Source organism: Nilaparvata lugens, chromosome 13 (genome assembly GCF_014356525.2).
Source record: "Nilaparvata lugens isolate BPH chromosome 13, ASM1435652v1, whole genome shotgun sequence".
Taxonomy (NCBI): domain Eukaryota; kingdom Metazoa; phylum Arthropoda; class Insecta; order Hemiptera; family Delphacidae; genus Nilaparvata; species Nilaparvata lugens.
This window is the reverse complement of record NC_052516.1, coordinates 12,973,977-12,994,976: the sequence shown is the minus strand read 5'-3', so window position 1 is coordinate 12,994,976 and position 21,000 is coordinate 12,973,977. Positions and strand designations below refer to the sequence as shown.

General features: G+C 30.8%; 1 protein-coding gene across 8 annotated transcripts in view; it reads left to right on the top strand.

Moving 5' to 3' along the window:
• Positions 1-18,758, top strand: part of LOC111056377 (polypyrimidine tract-binding protein 1) — a 496,090-nt gene extending 477,332 nt beyond the window's left edge. For all 8 annotated transcript variants that reach the window (XM_039439855.1, XM_039439854.1, XM_039439858.1 and 5 more), the window contains 5 exons: positions 4,136-4,228; positions 6,189-6,405; positions 8,340-8,416; positions 9,951-10,014; positions 12,296-18,758. In XM_039439855.1, coding sequence (XP_039295789.1) covers positions 4,136-4,228; positions 6,189-6,405; positions 8,340-8,416; positions 9,951-9,973 — 410 coding nt within the window. In that variant the 3' untranslated portion in view covers positions 9,974-10,014; positions 12,296-18,758. The remainder of the gene's footprint in view (positions 1-4,135; positions 4,229-6,188; positions 6,406-8,339; positions 8,417-9,950; positions 10,015-12,295) is intronic.
• The last annotated feature ends 2,242 nt before the right edge of the window (positions 18,759-21,000 follow it).

The following is a 21,000-nucleotide window of genomic DNA, read 5'->3' as shown; positions in this document are numbered from 1 at the left end:
CATCACTTTTTCTCACTCTCTTGTGTGTTTCGTTTGCCTAATCTCTCTCTCTCTGTCTTCCACCATTCTGCTTTGTTGGTTCCGCTCTCCCTTAATGGAAATTTACAGTAATGACAATATTTTCAAGTCTTGATAACTTTTCAATTCAATTCAGTTTCTTCACATCCGGTACAAAAGTTTGAGAGCAATTCTTTATTATGCTCATTGTTCTGTACATGTAGCCAATTGAAAGTTTTCACAATATTTGAGCCTTACTGTTTCCGCCACTTTTCTTCCTTCTTCTACTTCTTCTCTTTCTCTCTCTCTCTCTCTTTCTCTCTCTTCACAACAAAAAACTTTTCTTTAGCAATGCTCTGTTGAATGAACAGGTATCTAATGAATTAAATTTCTTCCCTCTCCCCAATCGTATTACTACTACTTCTACCACTTTTTCGTCGGCGTCTTCTTCTTCTTCTTCTTCTTCTACTACTGCTTCTTCTTCTTCTTCTTCTTCTTCTTCTTCTTCTTCTCTTCTTCTTCTTCTTCTACTACTGCTTCTTCTTCTTCTTCTTCTTCTTCTTCTTCTTCTTCTTCTTCTTCTTCTCTTCTTCTTCTTCTTCTCTTCTTCTCTTCTTCTCTTCTTCTTCTTCTTCTTCTTCTTCTTCTTCTTCTTCTTCTCTTCTTCTTCTTCTTCATAATCATCTCCTTCATATTTACCTTCAACTTTCATCTTCTTGAGAAATAAACTGCAAATTTGTTATTATCGTTTTTGGTCTACTTGTTTGTTTTGAGCAAATATTCATCCTCTACCAATCTTTTATTGTACTCTCTCTCTCTCTCTCTATCTATCTTCGTCTCTCTTCCTCTCTTGTTCAGTCTCTCTTCGTAAATTATCTCCCGTAACTAAATCAACCTGTTGCGTTTAAATTTTACGATTAAATTAATATGGTCTACACAGTAATAATGGAATCCATTCACTCCTTCAGTAATTTCAGACTACTAATTGTTAAGCACTAGTGTAATGCGGGTTGCGAGTTGAGAGAATTTGAAGGGGCTAAAATCATGTCTAAAAAGAGAAACATGACTCGACTGATCGATAATAATAATAATAAAATTATTATTATTTCACTTTCAATACAAGCTTATCGTAGCTGTCTAATAAAAGCGCATATTTTGGTCCTTTTTCCGTTAGGGCTACCTACTCTTGAATATATAAATAAAAAAAGAAATCTGAGTACCTTTTTTAATTATCTTGATAATGGCATCATATAGCCGAAACTTGTTGTGAGTAAACTATTTTAAATAGGGTACTCAGATTTCTATTTTTGTTTGTAATATCATTATTTTATCAAGAAATGTTTATTTCCTACAGTTACGTTGAAAAGTGGCCATTGCTGCACTGATTACAGAACGCAAAGAATCACTTTTCCGCTCTAGTGCGGGAAAAATTTTTCTGCACTCCAGATTTGCAACATGGCAACGCAAAATACTTAGTAGGTTATATGGAGCAACAGTGCAGCAAAATCAAAATGAAGTTGGTAACAGTGACTGCTGTGGCTGCTATAGTGAGCAGAGGTGCAACCAAGCACAACGCGCTAATTATTATTCATTATATATTATAACCAAGGACAACATTTTTATTCAATTTGACAATAAATTAAGGTTTTTATCAATAATAAAATTACACAGAAAAACATTTGATGCATTTCAGGCAATTTTACCCATAATTACCCACTTTTCATATTCAATGGTAACTGTAGGAAAAACTTAATGTGAAATACGTGCGCAAAGTTCCTCTGCTGCACTCAAGAAACCATTCCGCCCTCGCCTACGGCTCGGGCGTAAACGTTTCTTTCGGTGCAGCAAACTGTCACTTTGCGCACTAGTTGCACAAATAACTATTTCAATTGAACAGGGTGAAATTAAGTGAATGGGTTTGGTTAGAAATTTTGGAACCTTAATTGTTTGCAATTGTAGTTTCCAATGATTATTATTTGATTTTTTATTGGGCTGCATAATGTAGAATAGTAAGTGTTAGTTTTGCTTGTTTCTATTTAACTGTATTCTTGTGATTCTGACATTTTAATAGTGGATCTTTCTTTAATAGTTAACTTGTTCTATACAAAAATGTTCTATATTCTATACATAGTCAACTTATTCTGTAAAAATAAAAGTAGGTACCTCTTTTTTACTCTAAGAAAAGGAGTGATTTAAGTTTTCAATTTTTATTGAATGAAAAAGACTAAGAAATTGTCAAAAAACCACTGATTTATTGATAATTAGAAAGACCGGTTTCGGTTATTACACCATTGTCAATCTCTGATAAACTGACTTTTGACAATTTCTTAGTCTTTTTCATTCAATATGAATAATTACCACAATATCAACTTCTCAACTACACAAAAATTTTCAATTTTTAAATATGAGTATTAATATAATCTCATTCTATATGGCTGAATTTGGTCTTTGAGTATTCTTACCACAGTAAAACATTGTTTACATCCACTTTGATTTGATCTCTTGAATTTCCCTATCAATTATTTCAATCTTTATGGTTTTCAAGATTCATTTTTATTGTCCATCAGGCAATAAAAGAGCAATAGGCAAGTCATATATACATTTTAAAAGTACATACAATTAGATAGAATACTATTGTCTAAAATTAATAAAAACAATATAAACATCTTCAAGTACCCTTTATTTTTAAAAACTTGAAAATAGTTCAACAACTAGTTTCAACCCTCTTACAACTAGGGTCGAAACTAGTTGTTGAACTATTTTTAAGTTTTTAAAAATAAAGGGTACTTGAAGATTTTTATATTGTTTTTATTAATTTATTAAAAGTAGCCCATGTGAGTGGAGTGTTTTTATTTTCTAAAATTACAAAAATATATTATATTTTAAAATATAAATTGAAGGCACATATGAGGAGAATAGTCAACAATTTCTAACCATTCAAAAAAATGCAATTACAAAACTCAAAACATTTTTTTAGAGAATTCAAGACTCTAGAATTCTCTAAATAAATGTTTTGACTTTTGTAATCGAACTCATTTTTTTAAATGCTTAGAAATTGTTGACTATTCTCCTCATATGTGCCTTCAATTTATATATTTCATTTATTTCATTGGCAATTACAGATCATAATTATAATAAATATAATATGATTGGGAGAAGACAACAGGCATAGCCCAAAACTATCTTCTTCAAAATTTTAACAAATAAAAGTTTCAAAAAAGAATAAGGTTAAGATTTCGTTTTCACTTCAAAAAGTTCAATTCCCACTTCAAAACTAATGACTAAACTAAAAATTTTGAATTTTAATATTTAAAAACTGATCAAAAACAATATCACCCAAATCTATAATATTTATAGACTAAAATATTTTTCAAATATTTCACTCAAATCTCTACAAATTAGAAATTTTTGAGTAATTTTGCAAAATTTTGAGCCAGAAAATAAATATATATTATTGTAATTTTAGAAAATAATATTCTATCAAATTGTGTGAACATTGGTTCTAATAGTATTCAAGAAAAACCTTTGACGTTTTTCTGATTTATAATAATTAACTGCACCTTCAAATTGCTATAAAACTAATTAGTTCATTTATACAATAATCCAGCAGCCTATGTTGCAGTAATACAGCAGCAATTATAGCAGCTAAAATTAGTAGTATACCTGAGATTCCAATTTCAGTTTTTTTTCTCAATACTTGGATCAAAGTTAGCCTTGATATAAACGCTCAATACCATGGGATGTCTTCTTGTGCTATATTTTCCCTATGGTTATACCATGTCTCTTGAGTTACATTCAAATTTACAATCCAAAACAAGCAAAATACTTGCAAAAACAAAAGGATTGCCTTAGGCTAGGCACACACCAGTTAGTCAAGACAAGACACGTTTAGTCACAATACTTCACATAGTTGCTTATGAAGACATGTCTAATTGCAATGACTAATCGGTGTGTGTTGCTTCATAAGCAACTATGTGGAGTGTTGTGACTAACTTGACTAGTCTTGTCTTGACTAACTGGTATGTGCCTACCCTTAGTGTGCTGCACACGAGTCGTTGAATTGTTTTGTTTGTTGATTAATGAGTTTATTTATATGTGTTTAGTTGATTGATTATGTTTGTTGTGTTTTGCATTGCAGGCGTGTATGGGGATGTGCTACGTGTGAAGATTCTCTACAATAAGAAGGATAGCGCTCTCGTGCAAATGGCCGAACCTCAGCATGCTCATCTTGGTGAGATATTTTAGATTAATTTTATTTTAAATTGCTACATAACTTTTCAATTTCATAGTTTGTTTTGATCATAATTTCATAGTTTACAATTCATACAGCTCTTCATAATATAATCAAGACCAGTGCAATACAGATAGATAAAACAAATAGAAAATCATATAATTGATTGATTGATTGTACTATTGATTGTACTTCATTACAATATATCTGGCGTATACACTTATATACAATAGCTTACAATATCTACGACTAAGAAAATAATTATTGAACTGTATATTATATGAAAAAAGCAATTTGGAATAACTAGAGGTAATATTGTTATGCATCTACATAAATTGGCGGAGCTTAGGACATATCAATGTTCATTCTTTGGAAAGAATATTCAAAATATCCTTCCCACTAACTCTCTACCAAATTGATGCAATATATTTAATCATATAATATAACCAAGACACTTCAAATATTCAAGATAGCTGTAGAATTTCAAAACAGATCAGTGGACATTTGCATACTTCAATAAACATATTAATAACATCAAACATATTTAAGAAAAATTGATAAATATATTATTCCTTTATCAATTGGGAATTTTAAAGTAATAATTTATTTTCACTCATCCCTTTATTGAATTAAGTTTAGGTTATGTTATTTTTGTAGTGATAAAGTCTTCCGGGATTTTATTTATCAACTTACTTTTTTGGTACTCAAATTGGCGTTTGTTTATAAAATGAAACCAGTTTCATGTTATTTTTATGGACAAGTAGTTATTTTTGACGTCAATGAACGAGAAATAGTTAGAGATGACTTGCGATGTATTTCCAATTGTATTTCATTTACCTCTGACTGCACCAATGTGATCCATGCCTTACAGCAATGACCAATTAGTATTAGATTATGACAAGCATCTCGAACTTAAATAAAATACTCCTATCACAAAAAGAAGCAATAAGAATAATTCTAAATCTTGATAGAGAGCAAACATGCAATCCATTCTTCAGTAAGTTGAAGTTCATGCCGGTGTACAGCCTGTACATTTATAGGCTTTACAGCCTGTACATTTATAAGCTTTACAGCCTGTACATGTTTAGTTTTTATATATAAAAACTAACGAATCTAGATTCCCACGGCAAGTAGATGTACATAATTACAACACAAGAAATAAAAATAATTTTACAATAAAGATACACAATTAGTAAAAATATAAACAAAGTCCAACGTACATGGGAATAAAACTTATTGGTTGTCTCCCAGGTTGCATAAGACATGAACCTGATAGATCAAAATTCAAGGAATTGCTGAGAGCATATTTGATAGATTTAGCATGCTACAGTATAAACGAGTTTAGTTTTAAAAAAAATAATTTTAAACAGTCACTATTTCTCTTGAGCTCCAAGTTAGTTTTCAGTTTTTGACATTTTCATGTACGGTATGTTTTGGAAAGAAATAAATGATTGATTGATTGATTGATTAGATGGTGGATACTAGTGTTCAAATAATAATAATTATTGTTATGAATCTTATACTGGATTGGATTAGGATAAATGTTTATTTTAAATTATCTATATCCATTATGTAGTGTTTCATTCTTGTGTTATAAATTAAAAAAAATTGTCATGGCTTCCTTGAATTGGTCTTTTTAAGTTTGTCATTCGCTTGCGATTTTGTTACTTTGTCTTATCGTTTGTAGATATTGAGATGTGACCTGGTTTCCATAATTTTAGTTATTCTAGTGGTCTGAATAAGCTCTTTTTCTTTCTATTGACATGTTTGCTGTACCTAGTTGTTCGAACTCACTGCCGGCGCACAAGTTTTCTTTGCCGGTAGTGCCATTTTGTAAGTTAGAATATTTATTTTATCAATCTGTATTATTTTATGGCAAATAAATGAATTTGAATAGATAAACTTTTCAACCTTTTCATTATATTTTGTTCAATGTGATCGATGTTTCGCTGCCCTACAGCAATGGTGCACATGGATAAACTGCGCCTGTTTGGCAAGCAGATGCGTGTGATGGTGTCCAAGCATCAGACCGTGCAGCTGCCCAAGGAGGGCCAACCGGACGCCGGCCTCACCAAGGACTACACCTCCAGCTCGCTGCATCGCTTCAAGAAGCCTGGCAGCAAGAACTACCACAACATCTATCCGCCCAGCCAGACACTCCATCTCTCCAACATTCCGTTAGTATTTCCGTCTTGGAAAGATTGAGCACAACATTCCGTTAGTATTTCCGTCTTGGAAAGATTGAGCACGAAATTCTAAACAAAATGAGATAAAAGCGGCTGAAATCAGTCAACAGATAACTGAGTTATGATGCTTTTAAAGCTGGGGTTTCGTTAGTGCGTAAATGCCGTCGTCGACCACGACAGAATGAGGAACTCACATTGGGTAGATTTCAATTTGCCTAAAAAACCTTAAAGATTATGTTCAATTATGTTTTAATGGGGTTGATTGATTGAAGATAATCTGCTTGGTAAAAATAGAACGAACAGGTTTAGCTTTCAGTGTAGGTCGCGGCTCACGATCGACTTCATGTAACACAAACATTTTGTAAAGAATGAACGATCTATGGCCGGTACACACATAACCGCACCGCGGTACGGCCGAGTGTCGGACCTACTACGGCCGAGTGTCGGACGTACTACGGCCAGTGAGAAAACAAATGCTTTCAAACGTGTAGGGAAATTTCATTCTTAAAAATGCTTTCTGTTAGAAATTTAATTGTAATGACATGGCCTAGTGTACTGTATGTATTTTGTGGCTGTAAAAAACATTGAATCATAGGGATACATACTACCGCACCGCGCCAGCACGGTCGCCGTGTTTGTTGCCCGCGCCGTCACCGACTAGTTCAGTTTAATTTTTGACGGAGACGGTGCGGCCTCGTTTAACATAGAAAGTGGAAAACTTATTGAAGAGATACGGAATTTTCCAGTTTTGTACGATAAAAGTGATGAGAAATATGGTTGAACGGAAAAATAAGTTAAACCAAAAGTAAAAGTAGAACCAAATAATAAGCTAAGCCAAAGGTATAATAGATGTGATATCGTACCCACTGGCAAAACTCACAAAGTCAAAACTAAAGTTTTGAGTTATAAGCAAGTTACACTTGGTGAGTTTTGCTTGACTACCAAACAGCAGCAAATATTGCTCACCATTTCCTAAATTATGTTATTACTATCCATTGATAATTATTTATGTTTGTGGGAAGCAAAACTCACGAAAGATGTTTCGTCAATTAATTATTATGCTTGATGAAGCTCTGTCTGTATTCATGAAGATGAAAACTCATTAAAGATGGTTAGTGAAAATTGCTAGGCCATAATTCAACTCCTTGAAAACTAATAAAGGACTTTGGTGAATTTTGCCAGACAAGAAAAATGTGTCTAACAACTTAAGTGAGATCTAATAATATGGAAAAATAGAAATAGTAATAAAAGATATGACTTGGTGAGTTCTGCCTACTCAAATAACTACATTTTTCAAGTCTATTGAAATACATAACTGAAAATGAGCAATTTTGTAGTTAGTGAGTTTTGCCAGAACGGGGACGATATAATAAATAATAAAATAAACAACAAAAAGTATAAAAGAAGGAACCCTGACTGTGTCTTAAATTTTAAATTTAAAACTGATTACGTTTAGATACATAAGGCAGAAGATAACAATTTTATTGCTGAAATATATTTCCGATACATGACTGATTGTGGTATTGTTATGCACCGAAATATATACCAGCACTATGATTCTCATCTTCTGTGTCTACAAGTAATTAGTTTAAAATTGGAAAATATAAATATAAGTCGGATGTAACAAGCTTTAATAGTGTTATATTATTAACAATAGTTGATAATATAACTATTTACCAACTAACTATTTTAACAATGTAGTTACCCCCTTAGCACAGGGGGTAGGAGTGAGGGCTTTTGATATGTTTACTCCCTTACTGTCCTAAAAAGAGCTGCGGGGTCAAAAATTGTGTTTCAAACTTTTCCCTCTATACCTTTTTTGAGCATTCATTGCCTGGACTATATTTCTTTAATGATCTATTTGTGTGTTTTTTGTAACATTATAGTAGGATAAATAATAACGTGTATGGTATGTTTTATTGTAGGCCTAACATTACCGAAGAAGAGATCAAGGAAGCGTTCACATCTAACGGCTTCAACGTCAAAGCTTTCAAATTCTTCCGTAAGTATTTCTCTATGCACTCACGCAGTTTTAAGTGAGCTCCGAACCAACCACAAGTCACTTATCTGCTAGTCACTTATCTGAGCGATTAGATTTGCTACTAACCAATTAAAATAAAATAGTCTATAGTGAGGTCCACGTTATAACGGTAGTATTCGATTAACATTGGTGTTGCTATCCTTGTCTATCATTCGACAAAGCAGGTAGCACTATCCTTTTATAGCACCGCAACGTTGCCAAATATTTTTTTAACAATGTAGAAATATAATTAATCAAGACAGAGACTCGACAACACTGTTCTTCCACTGCCATTATAACGTGGACATTACTATAGATACAGCTTCAACTTTGCATCGTATAAATGAATGTAGGCTATTTGTGTAGTTGAGAAGTTGATATTGAGGTAATTATTCATAAATAGTCGTCAATATAAAACACTAAGGAATTGTCAAAAGCCACTGATTTTATTGAAAGTTAGAAAGACCGGTTTCGGTTGTTACACCATTGTCAATCTCTGATAAACTAAAACTAAATACAAGAGCAGCAGAATTTATACTAGTAGGCGAGTACTGCTATTGGTCAAGGACATGAACGCCTGTCATTGGCCCAGTCTGACTGTCTAGCTGGACCAATGGCAGGCGTTCATGCCCTTCACCAATAGCCCACTAGAATAAATTCTGCTGCTCTTGTATTTAGTTTAGTCTATCAGAGATTGACAATGGTGTAACAACCGAAACCGGTCTTCCTAACTATCAATAAAATCTGTGGTTTTCGACAACTTCTTAGTCTTTTTATTTCAATATAGGCTAACTTATTTCATCTATATATATATATATATATATATATATATATATATATATATATATATATATATATATATATATATAAAAGCGAAATGGCACTCACTGACTGACTCACTCACTCGCAGAACTAAAAATCTACCGGATCAAAAACGTTCAAATTTGGTGTAGGTATGTTCAGTTGGCCCTTTAGAGGCGCACTAAGAACAGATTTGGAAAAATTTCCAAAAATTTCGCGTTTTTCCAGCGTTTTTCTCAGCTTTATCGAGAACAAATGAACAGAAAATGTTCAAATTTAGTACAGAAGCTCAGCTAGGGTGTAATAATGTTGTGTTAGAAGGAACTTGCAATAACGTCAAAGAGACGCCCCAAAATTAGCGTTTTTCTCAGCTTTTCTGCGTTTTCTCAGTACTTTGACTTTCTATGGAATGAAGCAAGCTCGAATGAAAAATGCAGGCGAGCGAAGCGAGCCCGCTGATCTCATTTTCTACGATCCAGTCGGGGGTCCAGGGGGCGAATCCCCCTGGCTAGACGGATATACGCCTAGTCTTTTCATAATTTTGAGAATATAGTTTTCATTCAAATTAGATACCTTAATCATTGTTCTATCGATACTGATAATTATTTTGATCTCTTTGATGTTGGTGTTTTTATGTACTCTTGAGATGTAGTTCATTTTATTTAATTCAATTATTTATTTCATTTAATTGATTGTTTTATTATTAATATTTCAGCAAAGACAAGAAGATGGGCTTGATTCAGCTGGGATCTCTCGAAGAAGCAGTTGCCGCTCTCATTGTAAGTTATCATAATAAAATATCAATTTTTAATCAATACAAATGTGATTTAAGTCTGATAGATTCAAATGTATAAAAATCACATTCCATGCTGATCGTATTCACAGTCTGCTTCACTCTATTTTTGAAGCATCTAAATTAGAAAATCTACTTTGTGAAAATACTTGAGGGCTGAAGATGTTATGAATTGAACAACTACAAGACTCAACCTATCTCGGACTATGTGTTATCTAAATTTGGGAGAGGAATAGCACAAGGTTACCTTATTTTTCCTCTCCCTATCATTTTGATTATGTATACTTATTGTATAAATGAATGAATGAATGAAGTTGAAAATCTTATTGATTTTTTTTTTTGATTGAAAATATGTAGTAGACTGTAACAAGTAACATTTCAAGATAGGGTACTATAAATAAAGAAAGTAATAATAATAATAGGATAGAAATTATTTTAACAGCTGGTTTTTTACAGCTACAACTTGGTAATTCTTTCGCCAATAATATATTATTGTTAATAGATGCTCTAAGGATTTGTAAAAAAAAACTACAGTCGATGGTTTTTGTCATTATTTTCTGTATAGTGTGGTCCACGTTATAATGGCAGCGAAAAAAGATAGGAGAACAACGTTGCTGATCCTCTGTCTTGTCAATGCCTTCTGTAGACGGTAGCTGATACAGGTTTATTGATGTAATATTAACGGTTCATTCTCGTATAAAATAATCAATTATATTTTATTAAGCAAGAAATTATATTTTTCAATAATTTCATAATTGAGATGAAATATTTTGTTAATTAATTATTAATTCTGTTAGAAGACGATCTGGCAACAGCAAAGCGAGAAAGAGAAAGCGCTATCCGCTTTGTTGAATGATAGACTAGGATAGCAATACAATTGCAAATCTAGCACTGCCATTATAACGTGGACCTTACTATTATAGTACGGAGTTCATGAGATGTAATTTTGTTAGCGTTCTTTTATTCTATACTAGCTGGCCCGGCGAACTTCATACCGCCAAATAGTTTAATGCATCTCATGACAAACTTTAGCTTGATGCATACCTGAGGAGGCGCGATGCGGCATTTCATTTATATAGATAATTTTCCAACTGCAAAATAAATAATTTACTAAAAATCAATTCTGAACACCGAAGGCAGCACAATTATTCGAAACAAAGCAATGACTTTAGAGCATGTAAGTCTCTAACCTGAGGCCGCACTACTGGATGGTTACACACAGAACAGTCATTTTGCTTTGAGTCGGAGCGTTTAGAATAAAATACATGGGCGGTTATGGAGCAGCACACACTCTTGTGTCTACTATCTACCGACGGCTGTTGTATGACGCAATGATTATAACAGCTGATTTTTATATCTGTGTGGGGCCAGCTCACAAATCTTCTCCCATAAGGATTTCATGTAAACTTTGAAAGACCGTAGGAAAGAGTCCTGAGGTCCGATTATAAATTTGATAGGCCATAAACCTGGTCCTGAACATAACGAACACAACTAAAAATCATCAAATTCGGTGCACACATAAAAAGTTATTTAATGTCAAAATTTGAGGCTCGATTTTTATTTATAAAGATTTGGAAAGAGAACTTGGATAAATTGAATACTGTTATCAGATATGTTGGGAATTGCTTTATGAAATAAATTATAAATTACAATAATTATATCATATTAAAATCTCGATGCATGTGGCATCAAACTCTACTTACAACTACTGATGATAAAGATATCCAATAAGTAGACAAGTTCACATAATATTGTGTTATTTTATTTGAGGACTCTCAATTCTCTAGTCTTTATTGATTCATACAACAAGTACATCATCAAAAATGATAGGGAGTGAAAAAATAAGGCAACCTTGTGCTATTCCTTTCCCAAATTTAGATAAGGTTACACATAGTCCGAAATACGTTAAGTCTTTCGTTAAGCCAGTTGTTCACTTCACAAAATACTCTGATATTGTATTCAACAGTATATGGTGTTATTAAGTGTTTTATAGACTATTGTGTTGTTACTGTATGTTAATATTCAAAATAAAATCTGAAAATTTTGTGGAAATCTAGAATACATAACCTCATTTTGGACTTTTAATGTTACCTAAATTTGGGAGAGAAACAGTACAAGTTATTCTTAGTTTTTCTCTCCCGATCTGTGCTTCATTGTAGGAAAGAATAAAGAATAAAATAAATGATATGGTGTTATCAAGAGTATTCTATAGACTTTTGTGTTAAGTTTTATTCTAAATTTATTAATTTTGTGTAATATTATTGCAGAAAATGCACAACCACCAACTCAGCGAGCAGAACAACCTGCGAGTTTCATTCTCGAAGCCAAACTCCAACAATAGGGATGGTCATGGCAGGGATTAAGCTGTCCAGGGTCCAGGAATGCACCAACTCGGCCCAGGCCCAGCAATGCTGCCAAACTAGGCCCACAAATCCACAAACAAAAACCTCGATGCAAAAAGAACAGTATAATACAAGACCAAAGGCTTTTCATAAATATTTACTATACACTTTATAGTATTATTTATATACTACATAAACTACTTACGAGAGACGTTTTATAGTGTTAGTTACAGTATATATTATGAGGGGAGGCTTATTTTACTATTAATATTTATATATTGATGATTTTGTTCGAGCCTCTAAACATGTGAGACTTTGGTTCAATCACGAAGACTTTGGACGGTGTTATAATAATATATAATATTACAAGGACAGATGACAGTGTGAATCTACAACACTTGTATTTTCTTGAGAAGTGTTACAAAAGTGTTACAAGTCCGTTGGTGTACAGGGATTGTATGTTGTAGTAATTGTTCCATGCAGATTATTAAAGATAGCACTTGTAATTTGTAATTTCTGCTGTTTTCTCATTCAAGGATGTGTCATTTTTCTCAGCCTAATCTTTCCCAGTTTCTGTGTAAATATTGTAAGATTCCATTTCAAGTTTCAGTCTATGTTCCTAGAGTTTGTTCCAGACTTGGAACTCAACTGTTTTCTCTCGTTAATAAACAGCTCTACTGCTGTTGTAAACTTTGATAATATGCTACGAATTTATTATGATTAAAGCTAAGATTGTAGAAAATTTGATGACATTCCGAATTCAATTGGAGTAAATAAATGTGGTTTGAAAAATGAAGCATCCTTTAAAAAATTGACCAGTGTCATTGATTATGAATTTTTGTAAGTTTTGGTGAAAAGTATTTTTTGTAGCCTCGCTAATGTGAATCGAATCCAGTCTGTTGGTTCAATTTTGTATTAATATTTATTTATAGACTTTGTGTGTATGGTTTATGATCTGAATGGTACCAACTATTGGTGAAATAATTACATGATGGAACTTTTGTACAAAATCTCTGCTTGGTACTTGATTTATTATGTATTTAGTTGTTTATTTCAAATATGGCTTGGATTTGATTGGAGAGAATGTACAAGGTTGAAATAATATTAAAATAACTAAAGGGAAATAAAAGAGATAAATATGAGATGAATTCCTAGGAGTTCTTAGAGAATTATATTCTTGATAGCGGTTGAAAATTTTATGTAGAGTATGGAAATTAATAAACAAATTTCTAAAAAAAACTGTTGAGTAATTGATGTAAACCATGGAATAAATTTGAAAAATACAGTAAATTTGTTGAAATAAACTCTGAAGTCATGAGATTTAGAACGATGTATCCCGAGGTACTCAAAAACTTGTACATTCTATTGCAAATTCAAGTCAGTTTTATTTATTCATTATTTTTCTACTTTATTCTGGGAAATTTTAGAGGGATTGAGGTTAGAGAACCAGTATTGTATTGGTAGGCTATAGCACTAGAAACTATGTCTTCTGAAAAATGAAAAACTGTGTGTAGATTTTAGACGAGATTTTGGAATGTGACGACAAAATTTAGACTTACTTATCAATTAAAATAAGTGTTGAGATCTGATTAGATGAGGTAAAAACTAATTCATGAAAGATTATAATTTTTATAAGATGAAAAACTGTTTAACGATGCTGGGGTTGTGTTTTTGAAGTTGATATTATATTGGAATTCAGGGAAGTATTGTTGTGTTTTTACTGACATTTCACGTGTGTTTTTCTTCAATTTTACAAAAATGTGAAGGACTATATGGGATGAAATTACATGTGATTTTAGGATAAAAAATATGAAATCCACTCTGAGTTCTGATATATTTTCTCGCAAACAATTCAATCCAATCGTTATTTCAATGTAAGTGAAATGCATGAGTGACGATCGAATAAGTGTTAGTTTTTAATATGAAAACATATAGTATTATAATTTGTATTGCTTGAATCTATTGATGTTGAACGAGCTGACTTTCAGTTGACAGCATCTAAAGTTTTGATAAGTTCAGAGTTTAGTTTTTAATGTTTATTAGATAATATAAAGCAGATGAAGATATTTAAGAGAATGGTTGTTAAATTATATTGATGGTTAGGATACGGTGAATATTTTATTGTATTTTCTTCATTTCTATAAAGAATCTGCTCTTTGATTCTGAATTCTTCAGAGATTCTTAGCTTATCTTTGAACATAGCCACATTTTGTGAAGGCATTATATCTTGTAGTTCTCTATCCTCATAATATTATATTTTTTAACGTCACTAATTATTATTTATCAATATTATTCCTCTTAATATCATCCCCGTAAAGGAAAAACTTCTCTCTAACTCCTATTTTCAATCTACCTTCAAAAATTCACCGAAGTATATGAAACACTTCAGATAACTGATTATTCTGTTCCATTTTTCCCCCACAAAATATTTTTTTTTTAATATATTCCCACACACTGGTTTAGTGTGGAATTTATTACTCAAGAGATATTCTGATTTGAGTAATTTCTTTAGTTTAATAGTTTAAAAGGAGCGGTTAAGTAGCATTTTTAGTTGGGAAATAGATAGTTTGGAAACTAGCCGTTCTCTTTAAAAATATTAGAAAAGAAAATTTCAAAAATTATTATAATTTAGTTATAGTTTTCTCCACTTTTTATTGTATTATCTCTAATTTCCTTCTTATTAATTTGCTAAAAATGATGCCCCAATATAGTATTACACTATTCACCCGGTCTTATAGACGGGGAACTCATTTTTAACTTTATTCTTCCATTACTAATATCTAACCCCGAATCTTTAAAAGTTTCATTTCAAATCTAATTATTATATGCATATATTTTTAACTTTTCTGCTATACACATTTGATCAGAAATATGAGTACAAACTTTATTATAACATACAATAATTATTATTTATTTATACAATTTTTTCAAATCTTCTATGATTCATTTAACTTAAATTTTATTTCAGTTTTGTGCTTTGTTACTAGTATTCCATCCTAAATCAACCTCTTTTCCTGACGATTTTCAACATTTTTTTCAAAAATAATTTACTTTCTCGATACGGTATCCTTCCTGTTTTTCAAATACACTTTTCATCTATAAGACAATCACTCTTAGATTAGCATTGATAATTTAAATCTAACAATACTATTAGAACTAGCCTACTACCTACTAACTTCTACTATAAAGATAACTATTACTATCTACCTATATATACTGTGCTTATGTATATATAATAATCTCTGTGTGCAAAATCTCTAACATACTTCAAATTTTTTATTTTTTTTAAAGTTTCTATCTTCTTTGGGATTGTGAGTTTGGTTAATTTTGAGTCTTGATTATAATTTTAAATTGTTATTGAGCTGGATTAAATAAATTGAAGAAGTAAACGAAATATCTCAGAAGAATTGAGATAACGTGTGTTTGAAAGTAAATTATTCACTCACTATAGGTTGTTCATGTGCCAAAAACAATATGATAAATTTTCTATGAATGTTCCTAGTTTTCCATCCTTCTCATTTCAAACATTTTCATTTCTAAACTATTTTTTTTCTCTAATTTTCCATCGTTTTTCTGTCAAATTGAATTTTCTAACTTGAAAATGTGAGAGGAATTGCTGCTTTAAACAGAAAAGTTAAGATAAATAGTTAACATACGGTACATTCTAGATTATACCGATATCCATTATATTGTAGCATTATCACTTACATCAAACATAGAATAAATAATTCAGTGCTAATTATTAACATAAATTGAAGAAAGTAATTGACAAACCATATTATAGACGAAACAATACTTATTGTATTGTAGATAATTGTAGTGATAATTTTTAGATGATGAAAAGTTTATGAGGGATTTGAAGATGATATAATTATTATAAGTAATTTTTCATCAGGTAGGAACTAGAGTAAAATAATTATTATTGAATTTTGGACCAAAATCTTATTACTTATTACAATATTATTCAAAAGTAAAGGGTGACGATATCATCACATGTATGTAAGGATCAAGCATAATATTTAAAATAGAACTATTATACTATGCTACAGTCTTTCTGTTGTTCAGATTAAATAGATTTATAGAATTTGCAATTAGCCTATGTCGTAAAAAGTAGCTTAACTTTGTTGTGTTTTGAAAGGGGATTTATTTTTGTGTACCTTTACAGAAACTTTTCATTAATTTTCAAAAAAACTAAATTAATAGTTTGAAAAGAATATTGCATGTAGCTTGGTTTCTAGTTTTTCAAAATTTCTTTCAACTTATGAAAGTGTTTTACTAGCTATAAACTATAATCATAACAGCTTTTAAAAGTTCTACTGTAGTGGGAAAAATTGTGAGACATAGTTTTGAAATCAACATAAATAGGTATAATAACTACAAGTGATTATAAAGAGTGATCAAGCCAATGTTAAAGTTTGCATAGATTTTAATTGCATATTATCTATGGTTAAGAGGTTGGAAATCATAATGTCATATTAATATGAAATCCGCTTAAGGTACGAATGACATATCATTGATTAACTATTAACTACTGTTTCAAGCTAACTTAAGGTTCTGTTTTCAGAAAATGCATTTTATTCTTTCGCTCTTTCCATCATTCTATTCTTAAAATAGATCAGTATTTAAAAATGCATTTTCAATTTCCTCCACTTACTTGATTTTTTGTAAAAATATCCTTTTTTCTATGGTAATAAATATTTGTACATTATAATGAAAGATTACATGAAATATGTATTTTCTAATATTTTTCGTTTTCATTGATGAATCCATTTTACTGCTGCTTGTGTTTTGAATAGTTTTATCAAGGTTCTGCTAATTGTGCATTTTTTTATTGTTGGTTACAGAAAGTGTGTAGGTACTAAAATAACAGCAACAAGAAATTCAAAAGACAGACAGAATTATTGTAAAAGCATAGTGGAAACCTGGCTGAATTTTTTCTTGAAAATTGGGCGAGATATTGTTCAATAAGTAATATGTCAAATGTACAAGGAATACAATAATTATCCCCAAAATTAAATGCACCCTCGGTTTGAATACGGTATCTATTTTGCTATAATGTTTAGGATCTAATTTTTCAGTTTTGGGAATGGTTATTATTCAAAAGTTTTTCGTTCCTTTTTGCTAGTGCTGACTCTTTTATTTACAAGTTTTATACATTTTTTTAGTATCTGAGTTAAATTTCTGTCCATTTTGTTGCTTTCCAGAGAGCGCTTATTTGTTTTTTAAGCTTAATCTCTTATTTTCCTTATTACAAAACTTTTCTGGTGTATACATTTTAACTCCAGTAACCTTCACTCAAAATTTCACTATTTTCACTTTGAGATTTCATGAGTTATTCTCTTAAATTTCAACTTTTTCAAGTTGGCACTTGCTTATTTCTTTCAAATTCTGTAAATTTCCGAACATATTTCCATGATAGCCACTTAATATGTAGGATTTGGGACAATCTTAGCTAGAAATCGAGGATGAAGGATATATTTCTTAAAAAGAGAAATCCTTCGCAAATAGGATATTTCTCCGAATAGGATATCGACTTTAGGGACTTAGTAGATAGCTTACCCCCTGTAGCTTATAGTCTGCTTAATATCCGCCTTTTTCAATTGAAATCTGAATAATTATGAGGGTCGTATTCATCAATTTAATGAACGCTAAGGGTCCAATACTATTTTTTCTAGATTAGGTGATTTTATTTTGTTCTAAATCTATCTGTAAATTTGTTCTTTGAGTTATTTTCTTGCTGACCCATCATGAACATTATAATAGTTTCATTTTCCTGCAATTTGTGCCAAACATTCGTGAATTGCTTGCACGTTTTTCTCATTTCGACAAAATTCATTTTCTGTATGAAAATTTCTCTTCTTGAAAATAATCGTATCTTATGAAAACTACACATAGGCCTACACTCACTTATTATCTATTTCAACAACTATATCTTGATGTTTTCACCTACATTTATTCATCATAATTAACTCTATTCTATGTATCTTTATCACAATACTTTTATTATTAATTTGTGTAATTTAGGCTTTAGTAATTAATACTCTCAATCTATTTATAACCTACTGGTCTATCTTTCATATCTTTCTCAATAGTTGGCATCGAGGTTTATCTATATAACAATTATTTCTATTATCATATATTTATATTTTATTAATTACTCTTATAGTGTCTTGTAATAACGCTAATCTTAAGGCTTCTCATTAATTTCACTTATTAATGATGTTAGTAGATTTAGGCTATAATCTTTTTCTATTCTTCATCATTTTTTTATTACAATGTTTCTTCGTAATTTGTTAGTTTTCTGAAGTTTCACTTTTCTTTAACACACAAACTGTATCACATTGTGTTTTCATTTTGTGTAATAGATTTTGTCTTTATTCTACATCAACTCTTGTGTTTGTTTTTTGCTCTCCTTTCGTCTTTTCCTTCTCCTTCTCATTCTTTTTGCTATTTTCCTTCTCATTTTACATCATGTTTCCATTTTTTTTCAAGCTTGAACCTAATCTAAAGTTGAACAACATTTTCTCTAATTATTTTTTGTTGCATCGTTACTACTTGAATTCTCATTTCTCTTTCTCTTCTCCTTCCTCTTCTTTTTTGTTTCTTTTCTTTTCCTCAAATCTGTGAAAAATTGTGTGTATCTCTCAATTAAATTGCTATTGTGCCTCTAACTTAATACTCTCTTATGGGATCAAATATTATTGTAACTTTTAACTGGTTCTATTTCAAAAATACTAATATTATAAATTCTTTTGAATCTACTAAAAACTGAATATTATATAATAATTTTCTTAAAATTAATAATAATTTTCTATAGATAATTGGATGTAAACTAAAAATCGTTTCTTCTTCAAATAGATGATTATTGGATTCATTATTTTTCGGAATATTTGTATCAATCACAATATCTATTATCCCCTCTATAAATCCTTTATATTGGAAAATCTAAGTACACTTTACATTTTAACAGATTTTTTAATGTTTGGCTAAAAACCACACGTTTTGGTTCACTGTAAGTGTAAAATTAACAAAAAAGTGAATGTAGTTTTTTATATAATATATATACTCATTTAGGATATGAAATATTACAATAAAGGAGGATAAATTTGTAGTTTAGTGAGTATATTTATTGAAAACAAAAAAAATATTGTGTTTTGCTTGGGTAGTTGGATGAAAAATAGATGTTTAGATTAGTTTAGTGTTGATAAATCTAAAAAAAAATGACTGGCCCTACCTAACCTCTCTATATATCTCTGTCTATATCTAAGGGGCCAGTCATTCTATCACTATCTCTATGTCTGTCACTCTATATAGCCTAATCTATCTTGTCTATCTACTATTAGTATGTGTCTGTCGTTAGATTCTTTAGAATTTCTCTTCACTCTATAATGTAGATGTTTCTACTCTGTATGCTCTTGTCTTGTTAATTTAATCATGGCCATTCTAGAATGCGTTCGTTTAAGAAAGTTGAAAGAGGTCGATCAATATTGAAAATGTAATTGTTATTAAATCCATAACAAAATTAATAATTATCAGTATGTAGGTACTCTATTTATTACTGTAATTTGAAAAAATGAAGGAGACAAAAGGGACTACAATTATTTAACAATTTAATTGTTTTTTTACCCATGTCAATTCAAAAAAAAAGTTACAAAACTGCTTCTAAAGTGTTGAAAATTTTCAAAAATCTATTGATAAAAATTATCTCTTAAATGATAGATAATTTCAGTTTGTCAAATTCAGTTTTCTTTTTGAAATCTTGGGATAACATGAGAGATTCTTAATACTACAATCCGGATGTTATTTTATTTTATAAATGAATTTATTTATTATTCTGAGCTTTTAAAGCTCAGCTATTCATTATAAAGCTCATCTACAGATACTCTATTACAAGAGTTATTGGCATTTTTATTACCATTAATATTCCTTTTTCTCAACTCAAATACTTGATTAGATTGAAAACTTCTTGATACAATCTGGATTATATATAGATAAAGTAGAAATAAACTTATTGATTTATTTCAGCTAAGTTTATTATTACCAAGAGTTACCGTAGTTCCCAAAAACATAGATAATAATAATTTTATGGGAACAATTTTGGAAAAAAACGAACGCATAATAGAATGGCTGTGATTAATCTATGTCCTCTCTTACCTTGCATTACTCTATATGCATCTTCAACACTATGTAGACATAGTCACTCTACCTATCTTCTAATCTAACCTACTATCTCTGTAACTGAAACATGTCTATCTTACCATATATATATTTATATAGATCAGATTATGCGTGTATTGTGGCCCGGTATATCTATATATGCGGTCTGCTCTGCACACGAGCGACTTTGAACCGGTGTCACTTGAAAATATATATATAATTCTGTAATATAAATATTATATAATTCTCTTGCTGTCTCTCTCTCTTCCTTTTCGACTGTCTTCTCATAAATCTGTTCCTCTTTGTTATCACATTCTCCTCTCTCCTTTGATCATTGTTTTCTTCCTCGTCTTTCTTTCTTGTTGCTTGTGTGTGTGTGTGTGTGTGTGTGTGTGTATGTGGATGTTGTTATTCCCATCCCTATCTTGTGTAAATATTTCTTGGCCATCTCTGGATATATCTTTATTGACCTA